The sequence below is a fragment of the Sceloporus undulatus genome, chromosome 5, assembly GCF_019175285.1.
Source record: "Sceloporus undulatus isolate JIND9_A2432 ecotype Alabama chromosome 5, SceUnd_v1.1, whole genome shotgun sequence".
NCBI classification, from domain to species: domain Eukaryota; kingdom Metazoa; phylum Chordata; class Lepidosauria; order Squamata; family Phrynosomatidae; genus Sceloporus; species Sceloporus undulatus.
Genome location: NC_056526.1, coordinates 57,935,525 through 57,960,088, shown reverse-complemented (window position 1 = coordinate 57,960,088; position 24,564 = coordinate 57,935,525). Strand labels below are relative to the sequence as shown.

The 24,564-nt window shown below is 38.1% G+C and overlaps 1 protein-coding gene across 6 annotated transcripts in view; it reads right to left on the bottom strand.

Annotated features, from left to right (window-relative positions):
- GRIP1 (glutamate receptor interacting protein 1) overlaps positions 1-22,735 on the bottom strand; it is a 308,504-nt gene extending 285,769 nt beyond the window's left edge. For all 6 annotated transcript variants that reach the window (XM_042468137.1, XM_042468139.1, XM_042468138.1 and 3 more), the window contains exon 1: positions 22,211-22,735. In XM_042468137.1, the coding sequence (XP_042324071.1) occupies positions 22,211-22,343 (133 nt within the window). In that variant the 5' untranslated portion in view covers positions 22,344-22,735. The remainder of the gene's footprint in view (positions 1-22,210) is intronic.
- Between the last annotated feature and the right edge of the window lie 1,829 nt (positions 22,736-24,564).

Sequence of the window (24,564 nt, the reverse complement as noted above, 5' to 3'; positions counted from 1 at the left end):
CAAACAAAAATTACTTATTATACTTGCACTTACTTCTACTAGGGAAAGTAACCACCTCTAGAACTTTTCTAGAGACAGTGTGGGTGGGATTGTGAAAGTGTTCAACCACTAAATACAGTACTGTGAAGTACACCTCTGCACAGAAGGGGACAGGGGAGACATAAATTAGAATTATAAACAGCAGCTCAAAATTTCATTACAGTAGATGTTACTATGGCTGTATCTTCACTGAAGAAATAATGCAGTTTGACACTGCTTTAACTGCCATGACTCAGTGCTGTGGAACTTTGGGACTGGTAGTTTTGTGAAATATTTAGCCTTCTCTGGTGGAGAGCTTTGGTGCCACAAGAAATGACAAATGCCAGGATTCCATGGTACTGAACCAGGGCAACTAAAGCAGCATCAAACTGCATTATTTCTGCAATGCAGATGCATGTTTAATGTTTAATGACTAGTGAGAGCAGTGAGAAGGCAGTATTCAAAGTGGAGTTGCACAACTAGAGTGGGGACTAGTGGTAAGTTCCATAATCGACTTCATGTTTTCACTTTGACCATTGGAGAATGGCAGGTAAAGCCGCATCATTGTTTGATGAGTAGAGAGGAATGTGATTTGTACTCTTCCCCCCCCCCCCCATGTATTTCTGTGATCCAACTCCCATTAGCCCCAGCCAGCATGGTCAGTATTAAAGGATGATGGGGCACAGGGTCCAAAACATCAGGAGGGTCACATATTGCCCAGATATGAGGGTAGTGGAAACACAAAAAGCAGACAGGGCCAAGCATAAATGTGATAGGCGTTTAAATTTAACAAGGGTGAACTTTAGAGAGGATAAGATCTTCACAGGAAAACAGACAGGAATAACCTTTTTAATAATGTGGAACGACCTGATTATAATCTGCCTTTTGTCACAGTGAGTGGGTATTTGATTTGTCATTATGATGAAAACAAAACTGCACATGTTTCTATAGTTAGTTCTAGCATAACAGCAAATGTCAGATGCAAATAGAACAATTTACATTTTTTTCCACTTTAAGCCAGCATGTTATTTGGCAAATATGCATCTTTTTGTTGGTTTGTAGACTGAGAAAGGAAACTTTTCTAAGCAAAGACAAAGATTAGTCACTTCTTCTATAGTTCAGTATTATTTATCTAGTTATTTATTGGAAAATATTGCCACAGTTTTCAGCAACAGTGGCAGAGGTTAGTAGCATTCCTTCCAATTAGTGGCTGAACCATTAATTAAACAAACTCATCTTGATTGAACACATATCAGAAAACAATCTTAAAATATTCAAGACACACATTCAGGATAAGAAGCTGACAAAACAATACTGATATCTTAACATATTCATACATTTTGAGCAGACTGAAGGACAGTCACATAAAGCCAATGTTGTTGTTGTTTTTAAACAGGGATATTCATATATTTTGAGTTTGTCCAGGATTCTATAGTCAGTTCTCTTCAAGAACAGGAAGGACAAAGGCCTGCTGTGAAAAAGATAAGCAGTTTGATAAAAACAAATGGATGGAGAGAATCATTTTTGTATAATACAGAATGCCTTTCCATGCTGTTGTGCTCAGTCTCTCCTTTTCAAAACAGTTACTGGAAGCTTTTCTTACTGATTCTAAAAACTAACATAATAATAATAAAGATGTATTTCTAGTCCACCCTATCACAGAGCATCCAGGTGGGTTACAACAAGAAAATACATCAAAGTTACAATAAAATCCAAGAAGAAAACAATCCCTATACCCACATACTGGTAATTGTGTCTTAAACTAGTAGATATAATACAGGGATAGGCATCATGTGGCATTCCAGATGATTGTTGAATTAGACAGATTTTCTTCCCTGATCTAAACTAAGATCAGGGAAGGATATCACCAGGACCTGATATATAATGGAAGATGGCAGATATTTGAAAAAATCTATTGATTTTGTTTTATGTTGGATTTAATTAATTTGGATCTATTAAGTTTGGATTACAAAAGGGAGGCATTGTGAGAAACACTGTTTTGACAAATGGAGGCACTACATTTGACTAAAGAAAATACCTGATAAGGTTGGCCTTTGTTTATCAGATGCTTCATCTCTGGATGTGGGGATGTACTTGTGTTGCAAAAAAAGCAAAGAATAAAAAGGAGGGGACACACCTCAGAGCTCAGCAGAGTCATTCCCCCCCCTCCCTGCAAACAGTTCTTAGGGAAATAAGAGAAATAAGAATAATGCTAAAAAGCCAGGTCAAATGCCCTTGATGATGACATTGGGATACAAAATGACACTGAATGTTTTGAATACTGGATGAGTGTTGACTGGAGAAGCAAACCAATTATTTCAGGATCTGGATGATGAGGAATTGCAAGATATATTACCAGATGACAGAAAGGTAGAAGATTTTGTGATGCTGACATCAGATAAGGAACCAAATGAGGAATCAGACAGGAAATTTAAGATAAACCTTTGGAGGGAGATGCCAGAGGCTGATGCTGACATGGGATGAAGAGAGGTTCCTGTAAATAAGTGGATGCAGATCAGACTACTATGTCAGAGCACTTTGAAAATTATGAATGAGAATGATGAAGCCGTGATCAAAAAGTTCAGGGATACTGAGGAGATTGAGATGAGGCAATCAGTCCGGGTGATGGTTGCAGAAAATTGCACAAAAGATATGTATTGTTAATTGTGAAGGGGTTTGCCTCAATTTGTATTTTGTTCAGTTTTTTTTTCCTGGGGGGGAGGAACCTTCTGTTATGATGAAGGTGTAAGATAGATTAAATAAGGCTTAAATGGCTTAAACAGCACTATATGGAATTGTGAATTAATGGCGGGATATAGACCGCCGCTTTGCGGCGGTCTCCCGCCGGCGCCATTTGCTCCGTGAGGGAGCCGCAGCAGCCAAACCTCGTGGCTCCCGCACGGAGCAAAAAAGAAGCTCCATTTTGGAGCGTCTTTTTGCGGCGCCTTTATGACGTTGCGAGGTGCCTGGGGCGGACTCGCGACATCATAGGCGACATCCGGATGCACAGCGTCCGATACGTAAAGATGGCGGCGCCCGTATGAACAGGGCACCGCCATCTTGTACGTATTCTATACGTACTAGGGTTAGGGGGGTGCGGAAGCACCGCCCCTTCCTAACCCTAGTACGTATAGAATACGTACTAAATGGCGGTCTATATCCCGCCAATATTAACAAGCTGATCAACAAACATATGCTAGTAATTTAAAAGGAGAAAAGAGTATTATTAACGATTATGAATGGATAGATACTAGAAAGCTAACTTTATATTAACTCTTTGTAAGATGAGTAGTATTGTAATTTTTTACTTTATGTCTGTACTATAATGAACTATTGATAGATTACAGAAAGAAGTGAATTTTTTCTTTTAGAAAGAGGATGCTTAATTAGGACTAGATTACTGCATCTGAAAAAAAGATTGGAAATAATGTTTATTTCTTATCATTATTCTTTCTTATTTCTTTCTTTTTTTCATGCTCTTTTGTTTCTATATAAAGACTGTTTTTTTTCTGTTATTTCTTTATTTTGTATCATATAATTCCAACAATTTTTTCAGCAGAAATCGCCAGGACTGCCTTACCCTGTTGAATGATTGTGTTCAGATTTTGTATAATTTGTACAGTATTAGTGGATTTTATCTATTTTTATGAGATGTTTTTAATGGTTTTTATATGGTCTGTAAACCGCTTTGATCTATGGAAAAGCAGTATACAAATAAAAAAAAATTATTATTATTATCTAAACAGTGAAAAAACAAAAATATATTACAAAATAAATTTTGAGGGTGCCCACTTTCAGGGACATATAACCATATGTGGATCGACTGCCCCAAAATAAATTTCTTTTGGCATGAAGTGCTCGATCAGATTGCTTTAATTACAAAACAAAAAATCAACTTTTGCCCAGCTCTTTTGTTATTTTCAATTTACACTAAGGGCAATAAATTTTTAAGACACAGAATGTTGATTACTTTTCTTTTGGCGGCAGCTCGACTTGAAGTGGCCAAATCTTGGAAGACAGGACTTATGTCCTTAGATAATTGGTGGAAAAGAGTCTGGGACCATGGAGAAGCTATTAGATAAAATGAAATGTAACTTAAACCAACAAAACCAAGAAACCTTCTATGAAAAAATGCATTCCTTTTATTGATTTTGTTAATACAGATTTTATAATTGTCCACCCTCTAAACTGCCAGTTGTCACTATGGTCTGATCTATTTCAAACAACTTAAACTGTATAGGACTATATATATGTATGGTGCTTTTGAAAGTTTTGTAAGTTTATTTTAAAATTGTAAGATTTTGTAGAGTTTTAGCCACCCTTTATTGTTCTATTTCTTGTATAATCTTTTAATAAAATCTAAAAGAAACAAAACAAAATAAATTTTGGTACCTCAATAGACCAAACATGACAAATAAGCCAAGGAGAGGCAATCATGCATCTTTCCTTCAGCCCAGCACCAGCTGTCAGCAGCCCTGCCCAAGTGTACATGGCCACTGATGAAGAAGTCTTGAGAACTGCAGTTCAACAACATCTGTAGGACTGCATGATTCTCACTCCTGCTGTAACAGACAACCTGCATCGCAGGCAATACAAAGACTGAGCAAAGAAAGGTCAAGACTGGGCAAAGAAAAACAAATTAACTAGGAAAAACATTGCACTAACATGTATAATTCAGTCACACATTCATTCACTTTGTGGGGGAGGGTGTGTTATAAAAAGGGAGGGCTGAAGGCATTTTGAGGGGGGGAAATAGACATTAAGTATATATACTGTTCTTGTTTAGACAAAATGTTATCAGTTTTGCCTCTAAATATCACCAAAGGGTAACTTCTGCATCCTGCTCTTCAATCTGGAAGCTTCACCAGCAAACCATGTCCCTGAAGAAGAAAAAATTAAAATTTCCTACTGGCGATCTATACCAACCTCCCAATAATCAGGATTTGAAACCAGTACTAGCTACAAGATACTACTGATGCAATATCTGGAAGCAAGAGAGTGGATATTATGTCACGGAGCAAGATAATGGATTTCTTTTTAATTTAAACATCATTAGCTTTTCCATCAAAATATACTTTTCAACAGTAAGAATAATCCAGGATCAGCATTTCATTTCCCCTGTGTGCTTTCCTTATTTCTTTCCTTTCTTTACCCCTTTCTCCAATCCCACATAAACAACCCTGTGACATACACAGAACTCATTTGATCTAGTTCCATATCTAATATTAAGAGTTGGATAAATCACTGCAATGAAATTAATCATTTTAACTTGATCTTTAACTTAAATTAAGTTATGGTGTACACACATTAACTTTTGAATGAATGTGTATGAAAGTGTGTGTGTGTTCTAAATTAGATTTACATATTCCCGAATGACCCCAGTTGAAATTCTCCAGATCAATCATTGAAGGGGAAGCAGGCTAAAACAACTTCAGCCACAGCAAAATTGACACAGGAATCAGATCAGAAAGATGTATGAGTTAATCCCTGCTACCATTACCTAATACCTTGAATTTATGGGCTGGCTTCTTTTTCTGCAACATAACAGTTTGGTTATTTCCCCAGCTGCCAAAGAAACACTTCCCACCACCATAATTTTAGTTGTGACCAGGACATATTTGTACTTAACTCTGCAGTTTGTATAACAGATGAAGGCCTATACAAAGCTGCATTGGGACAGGGGAGGGAATGTCAAGAGTTGAGAAAGTAATGATTCAGAAGAGTTAAATTATCATCCATATTCACCCATTATCAATTATCAACATCTTTAAACAACTGTTTGAAAAATGCAAAATTACTAAGTAAACATAGACAAACCTGATTACATAGGTAATCTATTATTGAGATCTAGGTTTACTATATGTTTTTTAAATTATATATTTGTACCCTACTGTCTTTCTAAAGCACTTGTTCAACAATGGAGCCCCCACTTGGGAGCAACTCACCCAAGACCACCCTATGAGACTTTTAGATAATGAGAATTTCAATATGTGTTTCCAGCATCCATGCCCAACACCCTCATCATTACTCCATTCTGGAATTGGTTTTGATTACATTTCCATTAAATTCTGTAGACAACTGTGCAGGATAATACAACTGGAGCTTACAATTACATTTAAACTTGGAATTTACAGCAATGGCTTAGTTGTTCCCACTGGTGTCAGGGAGGAAATAATAATTAACATCAGTGGGAGTCAACTTGAGCTACTCTCAGTGTATAAATGCATTGCAATAGCAAATGTTTGGGTTGTATAGAATCCTTTTAACCTACTCAATTCAGAGTGCAAGATAACAGCCCTAGAAAACCATCCCGTTCCCATGTGATAATGGAAAGCTGTACACACACAATAGAACACGCAGGGCTGGATCATATCCTTATTCTTTACTGTAAAATGTATTTTTATTTTTTCAAAAATATATTTTAATTTGCACTGAGTTGATTCTAAAATGAATGTATTTCCCTTTTTAATATAATAAAGTACCTCCTAAAAGGGAAAGACAAAGGAGACAAAGGTAAGAGATATCATTTTCAAAAAAACTGATCTATAAGATCTCCATTATGAAGAGTAAAGTACAGCTTAAGAATACCTTTTATGTCTTGACTAGCCTTAGAAGAAACTAGCAATTAAAAAAAGATTGGTCATGAGAATGATATCCTACCATTAAAGTAATGCATGGATTGATTCTTTATGTGCGCTTTGTAAAGACTCTGCAAATGTAATAAGAATTTATAGAAAGCGAGAGAGCATGGTCCAGGTATTTCACCTTTCTTTATTTAGCTATCATGAGAGTTACAGTTTTATCATTTTGAGTATGGAAGACTTTTGCAAACCCATCAGTGTTCAAAGTCAATTTTCCATCCTAGTCACTCTACACAATCCAAGGACATTCATACATAGCCTTTACAACCCTGTAACTTTCTATTCCGCACATGTATTTTTTTTATTGATAAACAGATACTTCTCCAAAGAAAGTTCACTAAGAGGTACACTGTTACTAAATAGCAACAAAGGGCTGCTAAGACCTTCTTGCATACTTTTTTTCCCTACAACAAAACCAGGTAAAAGACTTTCCTTCACAGCTGTATATTACTGTATACAGCACAGCTTTGTAGTTCAAGCAGTGGGTGAAGGAGATGTGAAGCGAGACCAGAGAGGAAGAGACTACATCCAGTATACTGCAGAAATAATCCAGTTTGACACCACTTTATCTGCCATGTCTCAATGCTATGGAAATCTGGGATTTTTAATTCATTGTGGCACTACAGCTCTATGACAGAGAAGTCAAAATGTTTCAAGAAACTGCAATTCCCAGAATTCCATAGTACTGAACCATAGCTATTAAAGTGGTGTCATGCTGGATTATTTCTGCCGTGCGGATGCAGCCAGAGACGGAAAAACAATAATGAAGGAAACCCATGGAAGAGGCAGTCAAAGTAACATCACATGGGCCTACAGCTGAATTCAAAGCATAGGTTGGTAGGATGAAAACTGGAGTGAAAACTGGAGAGGGATTCTGTATCTTTAGTAGTTTGTATAGGTAACAGGTAACATATGTTGAAATTCCTGCTTTTACCCAACTGTTAAAGATACAGAAGCCTCTTCCAGTTTTTACTGTGATAGCTCTACAGGTAGGTGAACTACAAATACAGATATACTTTAGTTAATGAAGCACATGAGTTCCTGGATGTTACTTCTTCTACGGAAAATTTGGTACCAGAGACAGAAATAACATGGAAAGAACAGATGCATGTTTCTACACCACCAAGATGAAGTGCATGTTTCAACATATTTCAGCTTTTTTAAAAAAAATCCAAAACAAGCAATATGCATTTATGAAATGAAACAACCAGGTCAGACAAGCCTTGTCCAAATAAACCGAAGCATTTAAAATCTTCTACAGATCTTTTGAAACAGTCTTTCAAAATGCATCAACAGATTATTTCTTTTCTTTCACGAATAGCAAGTCTCTTTCCCCTAGCAATCCTGAACCATCCTCCCAGGGCTGATGCAAATAAAAATGCTTCCAGCTAGACAGAGGACAAGGAAGAGAAGGGAACTGAGTGGAGATAAAACATTTTGTAAAAAGGAGTTTCTCTGTCAGAGCCTTTGCTTGTAAGGAGAATAAGATGTAAACCTCAAAAAGAACACCAGAAGGAAGAATGCCAGCAAAAGCACAAAGTTGGCTCAGCCCCAGCAATAGGAAGCTTTGTGGACAGGAGCTGCCAACTCCATAAAATCCAGGGTCTGATGTGGAGTGTTTGCTGTTTGTTGTTGTTTTTCTTTACTTGTTTTAAAGCAGCCTATGACTCTCAAATGCCAAGAGCAAGTCTCATAGCTCAAAATTATTTACAAAGGATTCAGTTGTGATGATTCCAAGATCATCAGTCATGATGATTCCAACACCATACTGGAGTGATGTACACCATGGAGAAAGCAGAGAAGGGAAAGGGAAAGGGAAAGGGAAAGGGAAAGGGAAAGGGAAAGGGAAGGAAGCAAGATGATAAATGGAAAAACAAACCAATTTTGGGGTGAGGGCCCAAATATTTGATGAAACTTTATGTTTCATACTACCAAAGGCCATCCATTGATCTCTGTAGCATAAATTAGTATAAAGGAGATCAGGAAAATGAGCAGCTAGCAAGCTGTAACATCTTCTGCAACATCAGATACTTAATTTGCAAAGTCACAAGTTCATAGAATCATAGAGCAGGATGCATATTTTTAAACCTATATTAGCCATCTCTTCTCTTCTATTTAATTTCTCTCTCAATATGAGCGATATGCTCTCTGTCAGATTCACTTTTAGCTACTCTGCTGTATAAGAGACTTGAGTTTTGAGGGTCTTCTGGGGTGAGCCAAGCAAACAATGATACAAAACAATCAAGTGAAGCACGCACTTGCGAGGGACAGTTGAATATGCATCCAAATCTTACAAAGGATACAAGACTAATACAGTCTACATCAGTGCTTCTCAGGCTTTCTATGTGGGGAACTAGCAATTATTATTTTCCAATGTGCTAGAGACTGGCACTAATTTTGTACCCATGGGGGACAATTATTTCTTTCTTTGATGCAAACTTGCCAGGGATCAACACCAGGCCAGGGCCCACCACTTTGATTAGCACTGGTCTAGAAGACTGCCAGACAAGCAAACAGGTAATACAGCTGTATTTCAAAACATTGCTAATAAGGCACAGCAAGGACTGAATTCTCAAAGATTCAGTGGTTTCCATTTGTCACAGAGATTCAGTGGTTTCCATTTGGGAAAATACCCTGCAAATGCTTCTTTCTGACATATATGTTTTTGTGATGAGGGAAATGGTTTTTCAGAGGACCATTCAATGATATGAACTCCCATCTAAGGCCTGAAACAGTATGGTCCAGATGCATATTTTGTTCCTTCTCTGCTCCTATGAGTGAGGAATATATATTTGCAAATTTTCACCATATTTTTAAAGACAATTGGCTGCTTGTCATTCTGCTTTTAAGACCTTGGGAACTGAATGCCTGGATGCTGCAAGAGAAAATTTTATGTGTGACCTGACTGGAAGCTTAGAGACAGCTGCTTGAACTGTCATCTGCTGTATGGTGTAATATGACCTAGACACATCTGTGTCACAAAATCTCTACCTACTATCTTACTTATTACTGCAAACTAGGTGATAGTCTCTGACCAACTAGTACCAATGCAGTTCAGTGTAGAAAGATTTACAAAGGAAAATGATAAGTTAGATTTTTTTATATTTCATCATAAACAGGAGTGGGTAATAATTTCAGTTAAGTCACTCCTTTTGTCACATTAAATCCACATACATAGAATTGTGTGCTGACCTGGAAAAGATTTTTTTTCACTAGAACAGAAACAAGTGTACCAGCACACAGCAACAAAAAGGTATGACCTTTTCATCACAGTGCTGTAGAAAGTATTCTTCATGAATCCCTTCTGCGATTGGTCTTTTATATAGGTCTGCTTTGCACATGCATAAGCTTCTGGCCTCAGCTCTCATCTATAACAGTGGCCTGGATAAGACTAGATAGAGAATGAATTCAACTTTGATCTAGCTAATTATCCTGTCATATTACCAACTACAGTTCTCCGTTTGGATGAAATAAGTTCAGGCACATCTAAGTTAACAAACGTCTGACAAAAAAGCTACTTTTTAGAAAGTCATTTTACATCCAATCAGTCCTCCTTTTTTTCCTTTGACCTTTGTCTAACTGGAAGTTTTTAGCAGCATCTGCACTGGAAGGATGGTGAAAGAAGTCAGGAGAAATGCAGATGTTCATTTCTTGGTTGACCCAAGCCTTCTGCAGTAAACAATGCAATAAACTTTGAGCTGGGAAAGAATGGGAGTCTGCAGTAATTGTGTGTCTGCCTAGAACAGGCAATATAAACAGCAGCTACTCCCCAGAATCTCTTACTGAACATGTGTGACAGCAAAACATAGAGAAAGGGGGAAAGCAGGTAAGCCTGTCTCACCAGCTACTCAACATCTTTAAAAAAGAATATATGTGTATTGTTAGTTTACAATAAAAAGTTTGTCAAACTATGCTGAACTGCTCTTCTTCTTTTTTAAGGTACAGGGACCTATTTCTATTCTTTCCATATTACTTCTGCTTCTGTTATCAAATTTTCTGTTAAAGAAATAATGCTCAGGAATGCATCAACTTTGTTAATGGAGGTATAACCATTACCCGTTAACTGTTAATTTAGTTAGGTGGAAATGCTGGGGAAGAGAGGGCAACAGTACATTAACCCAAAGCTCACTCAACCTTATTCTAATAGCACTAGATTTATCAATTATTATTACATCCAAAGATACCAGGAGAGTGATTACACTGTCATGCACTGAGATAACTAGCAAAGAACATATTTTACCACATAGTGGTCTCAACTGAACATCCACTCAGTGCAACATAAAGATACCTTATGCTATGCTGATTCATATATCCTCCCCACACACTACTTTAAAGCTATGAAGTAGGCATTTCATGTGTCAATGTGAGCGGGCAGGATAGGAGAAGCATCTGGCTATCCCCCCATCACAGCCAAATACACAGTGATGACATCAGTGTTGAGATCTGCGAGGTTCCTCTGGAGGTCTCAGCACTTTTGGAATTATTATGCTTCCAGCTTTTTGGTGGTAGATGCTTCTGTTCACATTGAAGCACAGAATGCCTTTATGAGGTGGTTTCAGGGCTATAAAATATGCTGGGAGAGGTGCTTTGGGTGCTCTGCACAGAGGATGAGAATACTAACCAACACGGAGCCTGAAAAAGCACGTACATTGCTGAACATGTATGTGTGCAGATGTCCCAACCTGAATTCCAGCCAGTCTCAGGCACATGGAACATGATACAACCACAACATCACAATCCTGACATTATAATGAAAGTGACTTACAAAAGAAGAGCCATCATGTTGCCATAATGAACAAATTAGGCTACGTGTGGGAGTCACATATATTTTACAGTTTTTTATTCTCAGATCTCACTGAGGAATAGATATGCCAGTGGAGGATTTTCCTTTAGATTTGTAAGAGAAAATCTGAACAAACACACCCTAAAAATCTATTCACCAATTTAAAAGCCTACATTATGGCAAACTTGAGTACTTTATCTAATAGCCATTGCCAATATGGACCATAGGTAGCAGAACCTTTGGTATGTAAACAGCAAGATGGACATGTAAGTATCGCATTATAGCAGAAGTTTATTGACAGTTATATCCTCCACCTAGACAGTCTATATGGCCCACTAGCTATTGCCAAGACCCACAAGACCTAGAACACTAGCAACAACATCAAAGGCTCATTCTCTGAAGATGCCAGCCACAGATGCTGGCAAAACGTCAGAAAGAAACTCTGCTACAACTTGGCCACATAGCCCGAAAAACCCACAAAAAACTACCCACAATACAGCTACATTTTGGCAGGTCAATATACAATAGACACATAAAGAAAGGGACCAGAGTGAGCAAACCCAGGTGGCATCTTTGTTTCCACATCTATTCAAGCAACACTATTGTAAGACCTAGAACACTAGCAACAACATCAAAGCCTCATTTACTTCTCATGGTCCAACATGATATATATAATAGTACCTTCCAGCAATGCCCTTCTGAATTCTACATTTGATAAACAGGTCAGCCTGTGAGTAACACTATCAATGGACACAAATTTTACATTAGAATAATGACATTGAAAAATCAGTAAAAGCATTTAGCCCTCCCAGTACATTTCACTGTTTAATTTTACATTGTTTAAGATCCTTCTACAAAAGGAATTTAAAAGGGAGATTCCAGCATGGAACCTCTAAATTAGAAGGTAAAGACTTGATTCTATCCATTTGGGGATGAATAAGGACAATGCTTTCCTTTCCCTCTACATATGCTAATTAGCTTAGTGGTGCTAAAATAACTGTTATCACAAATTACTACTGTTGCAAATGATCACTGTAGTTAATTTTCAACCACTGATATTTTCACTGAATCCTCACAGGTGTTACTTTATACATTTAATAACTTTTGATTGCACTTTCCTGCACTCTAATATTGCCTTCCCTTGACTTCTGTTTTCCTATGAAGAGGGAAACATTTTGCATGAAGAAGATATGGGTCCAATCCAAACTGCAGAAATAATCCAGTTTGAGATTGCTTTAACTGCCTTGGTTTGATGCTTGGGAATTCTGGGAACTGCAGTTTTGTTAGACATTTCGCCTTCTCTGTAAGAGAGCTCTGATGCCAGAATAAACTACAGTTCCCAGGGGTCCCTAGCACTGAGCCAAAGCAGTTAAAACAGTATCAAACTGGATTATTTCTGCAGTGTGGATTGGACCTTAGTCACACAAACTCTGTTTGCAATCTGAAGTAGAACAATTCAGGAACAAATTGAGGTTAGCCAAAAGAGATTATGAATTACCAAAGAGAGAAATAAATTGACTGGAAAAGAGGGGAAAAGATGGTACACAACTTGCATAACATTTACATTTGGTAATTTATACATAGGGGGGAAATTTAGAAATAGCTACTAAAATATACATAAAAATATATAATACAGTCGGCCCTTCTTATACACGGATTTTTTATACACGGATTCAAGCATACACGGTTTGAAAATGTTCCAAAAAAGTATAAATTTACCTTGATTTTCCATTTTTTATAAGGGACACCATTTTGCTATGTCATTATATTTAATGGGACTTGAGCATACACAGATTTTGTTATACACGGGGGATCTTGGAACCAAACCCCAGCGTATAACAAGGGTCCACTGTATACATTTGTTGTTGTGTATCTTCAAGTCATTCCCTTCTTATTGCAACCCTAAGACATACCTATTACAAGGTATTCTTGGAAAGACCTTTGCCTTGCTCTGAGGCTGAGTGAAACTGTCTTGCCCAAGATCTCCCAGTGGGCTTAAATGTCTGGTTTAGGGATTTGAACACTAGTCTCCACAGTTATAAAACAAATCCCAAACCACTGCATAATACTCGATCTCTACAACCGGTTACATTTAGACCTTACCTTTCCACCAACATATATTTAACAATAATGGAAATTCTGTAACTAGTTGACATGTCTACCTGCTCAGTATGTTATCCAGGTGTTAAGTATTGATGTGAGAGTGTGTGAGTGTATATGTACTTTCAAGTCACTTGTCAATTTATGGTAACTCCTTGAATTCCATAGGGTTTTCTTAGGCAAGGAATACTCAGTGGTGGTTTTGCCAGTTCCTTCCTCTGAAATATAGTATATAGCACCTGGTATTCATTGGCAATCTCCCATCCAAGTACTATTCAAGCTGACTCAGGCGGTATCCAGACCAGCGCTTTGCGCTGGCCTGGATACATGCTAGCCGTGGCGTCGAAATGGCGGCACCCTGTCTACATGTGTGCCGCCATTATGATGTCATGGCTGCACCACAGCCAAATGGCGCGGCGCAGCTGTGATGTGCGCATGCCGCTGCAGGGCGCTTATGGCGCCCTTTCAGCAGCGCTAGAAGGAGCTCCGAAACAGAGCTCCTTTTGCTGCAGGTATCGCTGGCGCAGCCTTTACACGGCTGTGTCAGCGATACAGAAGAGAAAGGGGTCAAGCGGCCCCTTTATCTCTCTCCCCGCCGCTGTCGGGGTGTCCTTGGGGCATGAAGCCCCAAGGACACCCCTTTCCAGGCCGTGGGGAAGTGGCCTTTTGCCACTTCCCCGAGGCCTGGAAAAGTGGCTGATCGAGGCCTCTGGGGGTGCCGCTGTGGCCGCTGTGGCCCCAATTCGTCGGGGAAAGGGGCGGGTGCAGGCCACCCCAAAGGGGCGGTCTGTATCCCGCCCCTGTTTAGTTTTCAAAATCAGATGGGATCTGGTGTCTAGGTTTTTTTTAGACAAGACATTGATAGGCAGCGTCAAGTCTCTAGCTTTTAGTTTCTGTGACTGTTATCTTTATTCCAGATGTGATCTGCACAGCCTTTAAAGGGCAGATACCTTCAAATAGAGGGTGGACTTCTGTAATGTAGGAGTAATGCAGGAGCCATGTTCAAGAAATTGATTAACAGAACTTTTTGCTCATTGATGTTACTTTTCCATTTGCAAAATTATAATTTTGGATACTGGAGAAGACTGCAAACCTCCTTTCATCACCATGAGGCACCTAATACATGTCCATCTGGCATCCCGTGCATATTTCATCCATCCCTGTTTGAGTAAAGCCTAGCATTAGACAATTTGGCAATTAGGTGGAGACAACTGTGTCAGCAATGGTGGTCTGATACTGCTGGAAAATTGATAAAACATTTTTTAAAAAGCTTTTCGTCTAAGATTGTTAGGAAAAGTTATTTCTTTTGAGTTTCTTTGCTTGACAATGATAAGTGGGTTATAATGTTACAGTAGCTCTGTCATTCTGGACCATTGGAACTATGGATAAATTGTGATGAAATAATCTTACTTTAGGGCTGATTCTGAAAGCATAACAATTGTATACCCAAAATATACCTTTAAGCTTTCATTTGCTAACCTCAGCTACTTTTAATATCATTAGCCTTCATAAAGAAGCTTTTTCTTACTGAAAAATGTACTAAAGATGACACATTTCTAGTCTTAAAATCCTTGATGCATCATAAATAGTGGAATGTGTATATGTCTATTCAGCCTTTCATTAATAATAGATACTGTCCTATAAACTCTATGAAACACTTAGATTTCTGACATCATGCTATTACAAGTTGAGTATTTCTTGTCTAAAATACTTGGGACCAGAAGTGTTTTGGATTTTTCAGATTTTAGAAAATTTGCATATACATAGGGAGGCATCTTTGGCTGTATCTGCATTGCAGAAATAAGGCAGTTTGACACCACTTTAAGTGCCATGACTCAATGCTATGGAATGCTGGGATTTGAAGTTTGGTAAGGTATTTAGCATTCTTTGTCTAAGAGATCTGGTGCCACAACAAATTACCAATCCCAGAATTCCATAACACTGAGCCATGGCAATTAAATGTAGTAAAATTGCATCATTTCTGCAGTGCAGATGCAGCCTTGGATATGGGACCCAAGTCTAAACGTGAAATTTATTTATGTTTCATACACACCTTACAAACATAGCCTGAAGGTAACTGTGTACATGGTGTTTTTTAAAATAATTTTGTACATGAAACAAAGTTTGTGTACAGTGAACCACCAGAAAGCAAAGGTGTCCATATCCTAGCCATCCATGTGGATAATTTTGGATTTTAGAGTATTTCATATTTCAGAATTCCAGACTGGGAGGCACAACCCATAGAAATGCAATGTTTGCAAAAGTCCAGTAGCCTGCCCAGGGATCCATCATGCTAATATATGCATTCTTTACTCTGCTAAGTAAATAAACCATAGATCCTATTCTCTTCAGTATACAATGGTGTTTATATTTTAAAGCTCTTCAGAAAAGCTAGCATAACACTTAGTAGCCTATTATCCTGTTTCATTCTTAGTCTGTGCAACCTTCTCAGCTACGGTGCTCGATATTTAAAATGTGAGCAGATTGTGTGTATGTTTACAATGCATAGGATTATACATTGCATTCTAATCAGGACAGGCACCTGGTTTGACGGGGCTCCTGGACAAGGTGTCTTGTGGTTAACTTGTTCCTTTATTGATGGCTTCACAAACCAGCTCCAGGCAGCCAGCCCTCCAAACAGCTGAGCCTAGATTTTATTCTGCCTACTATGTTCTATAACAAAGTACACTATTATTATTATTATTAACCTTTATTTATAAAGCGCTGTAAATTTACACAGCGCTGTACATACAATCTATGGGATATTAAAAGGGAATCTGCTTTGCTCCAGCTGTTTTTCTCACAACAGACATTACCTCCAGTCTTGTAGTATACAATGCTAATAGCAATAGTAACAACACATGGCTTTTACGTGCCTTCTTCCATTTATAGCAGCAGCTACCCTCTCAACAGGGTTGCCAACCTTTCCACTGGCATCTATGTACAGCTATTAGTGTGTTTAATAGCCACTTGAACTGCTGCAGTAGTTACTCAGGGACAGCGCTCTTCTCCACACTGTTATCACTTTCACCAGCTAATCCTTTCCAAAACAGGGCTCAACAGTCAGTCAGAGAACCTTTTCTGTTCTTTTGATACTTTTCTGTACTTTTAAGCAATTGTAATTTTGAGAGAAAGGGCTATCTTCACTACTGAGAGAGTCCTAGGCCCAGATCCTTTTATTTTTTAACTTTTATTCCTGGGCGGAGAATCCTAGGCCCAGATACTATTTTTTTTTTACTTTTATTCCTGGGCAGAGATATAACAGTTGAGGCACTAGGTCTCATAAAATAATAATAATAATAATAATAATAATAATAATAATAATAATAATAATATGTTTTATTTATATACCGCTATTCCAAGGATCCAAGGATCATAGCGGTGAACAGCAAGTAAGCTAATTAGCCCTCAACAGTCTGGGTACTCATTTTAGCGACCTCGGAAGGATGCAAGCCTGAGTCGAGCTTGGGCCCTTTTGCTGATCTTGAACCCGCAACCTTGTGGTTTTGAGTGAATGGCTGCAGTACAGGCATTTAACCACTGCGCCACCAGGGCTCCTAAAATCACCAGATACAAAAGTTAACACAAGATTAAAACATGTATCATTACCACACCTAGTTACATTAGTCATGAGAGAAAAACTCTTCACTATAAGATTCCAGTGAATCAATGCAACCCTAGTCTCCATCCCTTTACTTCTACTGACAACTGTGTTGGCCCTCCCTCTCAAACATGAAAGTGAAGTGGATTTCTACACTGGGAAAAGGCCTTAAGGTAGCCCACCCTTCACTGTACATCTCTCCCCACCCCCAGTCATGGATTTGATCTCCTCTCCTTGCTTTTCAGCCACTATGCTAATACTTCTCTTTCTTTATTTCAATATGATGGGCATTAAGGAGCTGATTGTTAGAGTGCTGGTGCTCTCTTTCTTTAAGTGTTCCATGTAGCTAACCATGAGTACTGGACTAAAAAAGTGGCTCTTTTAAATTGCTTTTATTCCCCTAGCCAATATGACCTTGTTTGTTGCAAATTGCTTCAGCCAAATGGGCAGTGCAAAATATGCTCAATTAGTTAAATAAAAGTTGGTTTCATTAGACAATAAGAGTAACACAAGTTAGAAACAAGAAGACATGCACACAGGCTTCACATACATGATTTTCCTGGGCTCTCTTTACCAGCCTGTTTCATGCTGCAGACATACCTCCTATTGTAGGGAGGAGCTGAGAGTAGGGAATGCATTTCCACTCAAGAGCAACTGATCCTACCTAATTTATTTCCACAGTTCAAAGCAATCAATTAATATTACCTATTCCTTTACATGCAAGAGCAATGTTTTACCCAGTTGCCTGGAAGTAAAGCCCATTGAAAAAATGAGTCTTACTTCTGAGTAGGACAGGTATAAGAGCACCCTGGCAGCTGTTACACTGCAGAATTAATGCAGTTTGATACCACTTTAACGACAATGGTTGCATCCTATGGAATCCTGGGATTTGTAGTATGTCGTGGCACCTGAGCTCTCTGACAGCGAAGACTAAAAATCTCACAAAACTACAAATCCCAGAATTCCACCTCATTGAGCCATGGCAATTAAAGCAGTGCATTAATTCTGCAGTGTAGATGCAGCCCTTGCAGTCAGTGGCTTTCCAATTTATTTCAGCTTTAGCTTTATCTACAGCTTTTCAACCAATAAATATCACAGTCAACCAAATTATTACTTTCAGATTGCCAATAGAAATATTTCTGTGACTGGAAACCCTGATCAACATCTCTTGGCTATGGAGCACATTGAATGAAACTGAACAGTTACTTCCTATCAGCCTATTCTCTGTCAAAGCTTTGTTGGAAGGTTTAAGCAGGGTAACCCTGTGTGCATGGTTGGAGGAAAAGTACGATTCAAATTGGATTATATTGTGTAGTGTTGAACTAGAGCTCTAGAGACCAGATTTGGATCCCTGATCAGTCATGAAAACCCATGGAGTGATCTTTGGCAGGTCACATGTTCTCAGTCCCAGATGAAGGCTCTGAACAAATGCTGCCAAGGAAACACTGTGATAGGGTCACCATAAGTTGAAAATGACTTGAAGGCACAAAACAACAAATATAAAAGTAACTTGCTACAATACAAGTTTGTCCATGCTTCTGCTCATTTTAAATGCATTCGCTTTGGCTCATTCAGTATGTGCAAAGCCCAAATCTTCAATTTTTTAAACATCAACATTATTTATAACATTACAACACCTCCTTTCTCTCTTAAACAACATAAAAAAATCAATAAATCTGTACAGCTGAGATGAATTTTGAAAGGTTGAACTAAAAAATGTCCAGGGGAGCTATTTGTTGAATGTGGTTCCGCTGCTGCAGAAAACCAATTGTGCCAGGGCTTGGAAAGTACCATAAAATGTCATCTGCACAGACGACATGGATGAATATTATGCCACTAGTGCTTTTGCACATGTTATGTTGGAAAGCTACTAACTCACTTCACATATTAAAAAATTCTCCTCATGATAGACCACAAGTAAAGTTGGAGCATCTATAATGAAGTGGCAGCTTTATCTGTGAGTCTGGATGCTCAATAATACAGGGGACCCTTGTTATACGCTGGGGTTTGGTTCCAAGATCCCCCATGTATAACAAAATCTGTGGATGCTCAAGTCCCATTAAATATAATGACATAGCAAAATGGTGTCCTCTATAAAAAATGGAAAATCAAGGTTTGATATTTGAAATTTATACTTTTTTGGAACATTTTCAAACCGTGGATGCTTGAATCCATGAATAAAAACTCTGTGTATAAGAAAGGCCAACTGTATGATGTAGAAAGCTCTTTATCTGGTCCACTGGGCAGTCTGACTGCAACTTGAGTATTCTAGTGTTCTAAATGGAATAAAGGAAGCTCCTCCTCCTCCTCTTCCTCGACCCGACAGGCCTCAGCACAGGCACAGACTCTAAGGGGACAGGGAAGCATCTTTCTACTTGGTCCATTTTTGAGAGGTCTGAGACAAGCAATAGATGATGCCCTGTCCATATTTCTTCCTATTTGCGAGTGCCTTGATTTTTTTGTACTAGTTTAGAAACTTTATATTTTGGTTCTGTAAAAAGAAAACACTGAAATGCTTAACATTCTTGATTGTGGATTCTATACCTAGTTTGATGCTTGCGGGGTGCCAAACACACAGTCTTGGTCATAAATATTAAAATAAATTGCCATCTTTTAACTGCTGATGCAGTTTAATACCCATGAAAAGGACTGTCAGATAGTCTATGACAGGACTGTCACAGACTCTAATATTAAACATATATTCTATTGCTTTAATTAAAATAACATTTTCCTGGTTTTTTACATGGTTGTAATATTCACCCTAGCTGTTTCTTTAATGAAACTTCTCTTGAAGTAAAAGCAGTGATGTCCAAAAAGTCAAATATTTAATAGGTAAATTTCCAAAAGTACAAAGTTTAGCAGGATTAACAAGCATAACAAAGGAAAGTGGATGTCCTCAGATTCTGTTTCTTCAAAAATGTTGTCCACTTTTAAAAATAATTTCACAGTAACAGAATTATGAAAGTGCCTTCACAAGGCATCCCCATGTCCAAGACTAAATGTAAATAAAGACAAAATGTGTTTCCCTTTTATGCAGCAAGCCATAGATTCCACTTTCTTAGTCAGCATGAATATAGTCATGTGGCCCAAGACTAGACAACAACGAAGAAAGAAGAAATTTATGAGAGATTTACCTGATATACTTCTAGTTAGTCATGAATATCTAGCTCCATGCAGTTGACATCTACTGGGAACTATTTTGTTCATTAAGCTGATTTTTGCAACTCTGAAACTAAATATACTCTCAACCCTGTTTATGTATATTACTGTATATCTCAAGTTATTTGGGAATATTATGATCTACCACTAATTACAAACACATTTCCTATATTGTTATTTCTGAGAGGGGAAGTCATGTATGTCAAAAAATATGACTATCAGTTTGAAATCTTAAGAGGTCAGAGCATTCCAAGAATATTCTGCTACTGGATTTTTAATAATAGCTACAAGACAATGTTTTTCACACTCTTGCTCAGAGTCAACCTCCTGTTAACGTGTTTGACCCACTTGTTTCTTTTGCTTTCCTTTGATTTTGACTGAAGTGTATTTTCAAGGGAGAACCTTGCCTGATTAGCTACACTCTACAGAAAGCTGAACAAGAACAGAAGTTGCAGAAGTTGCCATTTTGATAATTTTAAGATCTTACAATACTATATAGATGAGTTTGTGACCAATAGCTTTTGTGTCTGATATTACCATTACATAGTTACTTAAAATCTTAGAGTAGTGGACTGTGTGCGCGCACACGCACACGCACACACAGATATTGGGATAAATTACTAGGTTAATACTAAGATTGTACAAATTACGATCTAGATCTCCAAACTTTGCTTTTGTGGACATCTTCGTGTAAGTAAAATCAACTGAAAACTACTCAAGATTCACATTATAAATCTAAGAAATATAAAATGTCAACATGCTAACTGTTCATTAATTGGATCTGGAACTTTAATTTCAATAGAGACAACAATGTCAGAAGATGCCAGGAACATTTTTTTTCCAAAACTGCAGCTTAACTATCCTCCTGCTCATGCCCAAGAAAGGGAATAAGCCAAAATACTATATAAATAGTAGATGGTAACTGCTGTTATTGTTTTGATAAAAGGCATATTAACTATATTGAGTTTTTTAATTAAACTTTTTATGTTCAGAAAAAAATATATTTCAAAACAACTTCCAATCCCATTTAAATTAATGGTACCATGTTATACAGCTGTTCATGGATGGCTGCTTATGCTGTCAACACCTTTAGCTTAAAGCATGGCATTATAAACCCAACAATGCCTATGTGTAGCTCTCCTAACCATTGTTCCCCTAGGCATTTCCAATCCACTGGGAATGGTACAAGACAAAGCATGAGCTCAAAGAACTGACAGGCATAAATAATATAAGAACATTTTCAATACTAACACTGCACAGATTCCAAACCTTGTTGCCTTTTTATAAACTGCAGCTGAATGTGCTAGCAGAATAAATTAACAGAGTGATTAGCTAATCCATCAGCAATACTATGAATATACAGCATTAGGAGGGAGGGAACCTTGGGCTACTTTCTGCTAGAAAGAATGAGGTGAAAGCATATCGACAAAGCACTCACTTGCATTTATGAATCTTTATATTTAATTTCAATTACCATTGATGCATGGGTGATTTACCTTTTACATAGTAGGTTAAAACTGTAGATGAGTGTGTATGTGATGTGTGACACACAGTGAGAGGGAGAGAACTATACGCACAGGCACACACGTGCATTAATACGGAAGGTCTGCAATATCAGTTTACAGCATAAAGTGCTTTAATAAAAGGCTTGCAACAATAGAAATCAATTAACTGCACCTGAAATATTAACCATGCCTCTAGACTCTGCCTTTCTCTAATCCTACAGAATCGTAATAGCTTTTTTAAAAAGCTGAATATCCAGACAGATATATAAGCAATGCTTTTAGTATGTTTTAATACCGGCATAAAGTACCATAGTATTTTTGGTCAGCATTACCCTTCTGTGCTTCAAAGCAATAATGAATATTTGTCACAGCAATAAAAAAGACACACACATATAGTGCTTACTTGGAAAGTGCTCAGAGGCATAATAATAGACATCCTCATAACCCTCATGGTAATCCTCCTCTGGACGATACTTTTTGCCTTTTCTTCTCCTCGATCGTCTTATCTGCTTGACAAAGCCTAAGAAACGCTCCATCTCATTCACCAGCCCACAGTATCAGGTCCTTGTACCTTTTCCGGTTGTTGTCCAACAGCCACACTTCACAAAAATCAGTCTGAGCATGAATGAGCAGCAAATACAGAAAAAGAACTGGTCCCTTTGACCAGCCAGCTCTGTACCATTAAAAAAATCAGTTTCAGCTCTGACAATAAAGGACACTGCTTTACCTTGACCAGACCCTGAAATTAAAAGAACTGAAGAAATTATTTCAGTTACAAGCCAATATTTAGAAAGAGAAAATAAAAATGCTGAAGAGGTATGCTCCTCACGTCAAGCACACTTTAATAAGCACAGCAAAGTTCAAAAGATGTGTCTGACAGCAAAAGGAATCCCAGCACTAGAATTTCACTATTCTCTGTCTCCATCATTTGAAGAGGGGCCAGAGGGGCGGAGATAAACATTACTCAATGGACTGAACCACATCTTAAAGCACAAGACATTTCCTCCAACCCAGCAATCACTACCTAGTCATTTTCAGTCACACACCTTCAACTACCATGTGATTTCTTTCCTTCTCTTTTCTATGTGCTGGCTTGCAGAACAGTAAATAGCATAGGCATAATTCCTGATGCTATACAATGCAGTCTGAACAAACATTACAATGGTTTAACCCATACACACAGACCACTCACTGGCAAGCGTGTACTGAATGTGTTAATTGGAGCAGCAGGGAGAAAGCTTGGCAGCTGCTTTTAAATGACACATTTACCCATGGGGCATTGATACGTTTCAATCATTTTGTGTACTAAATATTACAATACACAGAACAACCCCTTATAGATTGGACAAAGATATGTCTGACAACTAACCAACAACTGAAAGTACTGTAGATCATAAACTCAATATAAGCGCCAGTATTTTAATATCTCAGAAACCTTTGCGGAGTTTCTCAACTAAAGAAAACATGTGAACTGTGCATGCTTAATACCACTTTCAGAGCCTGAAAGAATTTACAATGTTTTCTACTTGCATACCATTCCTCAAGCATTTGCTAAGATAAGAAAGGAATTTTTTAAATAAATAAATAAATAAATAAAAGCCTCTTTTATCACCACCACCTTACAAAAACTGCAAGCAAAGAGGAATGTTGATTTAAGGCCAATCAGAAGAATGTTTGACCAGAAATGCATTTACAACCTTCTCTGCAGTAAAATTAACAAGCATCAAGTTGAGATGCATGACTAGAATGTAACTAATTCAAGACAGATAAAAGAAACACTTGTTCATATAAAACATAGTTAAACTATGACCATTGTTACAAACTGTAATGGTCTCCACCCACCTGGATAGCTTTATGAATTCACTGAGGTTAACAATATCAAAGATCATTAATAGTGATACAAGGCTTCAAATGTTTTTTTCTATTTTAACCCCAATTGATAACTGTAAACTTTCAAGACTTCAACTGAAGGTGAAATCCTGATGTGGGTTCAGCTGAAGCCAGGTGTCTTTACCTAGACTACCTCTTCAGCCTTCCCATAGGGCAAAAACACCAGACTCTGAGGGCAACCGAATCCTCGGATTGTATCCTCAGCCAGTCATAGGAAGGTATATATGAGACATGCTCTCCCAAACTTCCTCAAGTTTGTAAGAGAGGGCAAAACCCCCATATCTTCCCCAAAGGCTGTTTCATGAGCAGACCCCATGGCCCTTGTCATGTAAAGGCTGCCCTGATCCAGATCTTTCACCTCAGTGGGGTGGCTAGGTGCACACCGATCGTTCCCCCACCCCCATTAAGGCTACAGATAAGGAACAAGCAACTGCTTCGTCCCTTTCCCCTACCTCCAACACAGACTTCATTCCCAAATTCACCCAAAAACAATTCATTACCTATCTCTGACAGGTGAACTCTATCTGAATGATATAATTCGGGTCTATGAAATACAATGGCGGGATGACCAATAACATGGCCAAAAGACCCTCACATCGCATTTCGTATCTATTGACCCTCTTCCTAGCCACATCCAATTTACTCTGGTGTCCTTCACCTCACCACACACACTATGCAAGGCAAAATTTCAGACCAAACTATGACCACACTGGGCCATCTCTTCTTAATTACTTCAAAATCTTACAGAGCTTGCCAAATGAGCACTTTGCCTTTCATAAAGCCAAGATTGTTATCCCCCAGGTTTATAACAACATCAGGATCGGGTCCATTGTGATCAAACAACAGGGGCAGTAGGCCACTCCAACG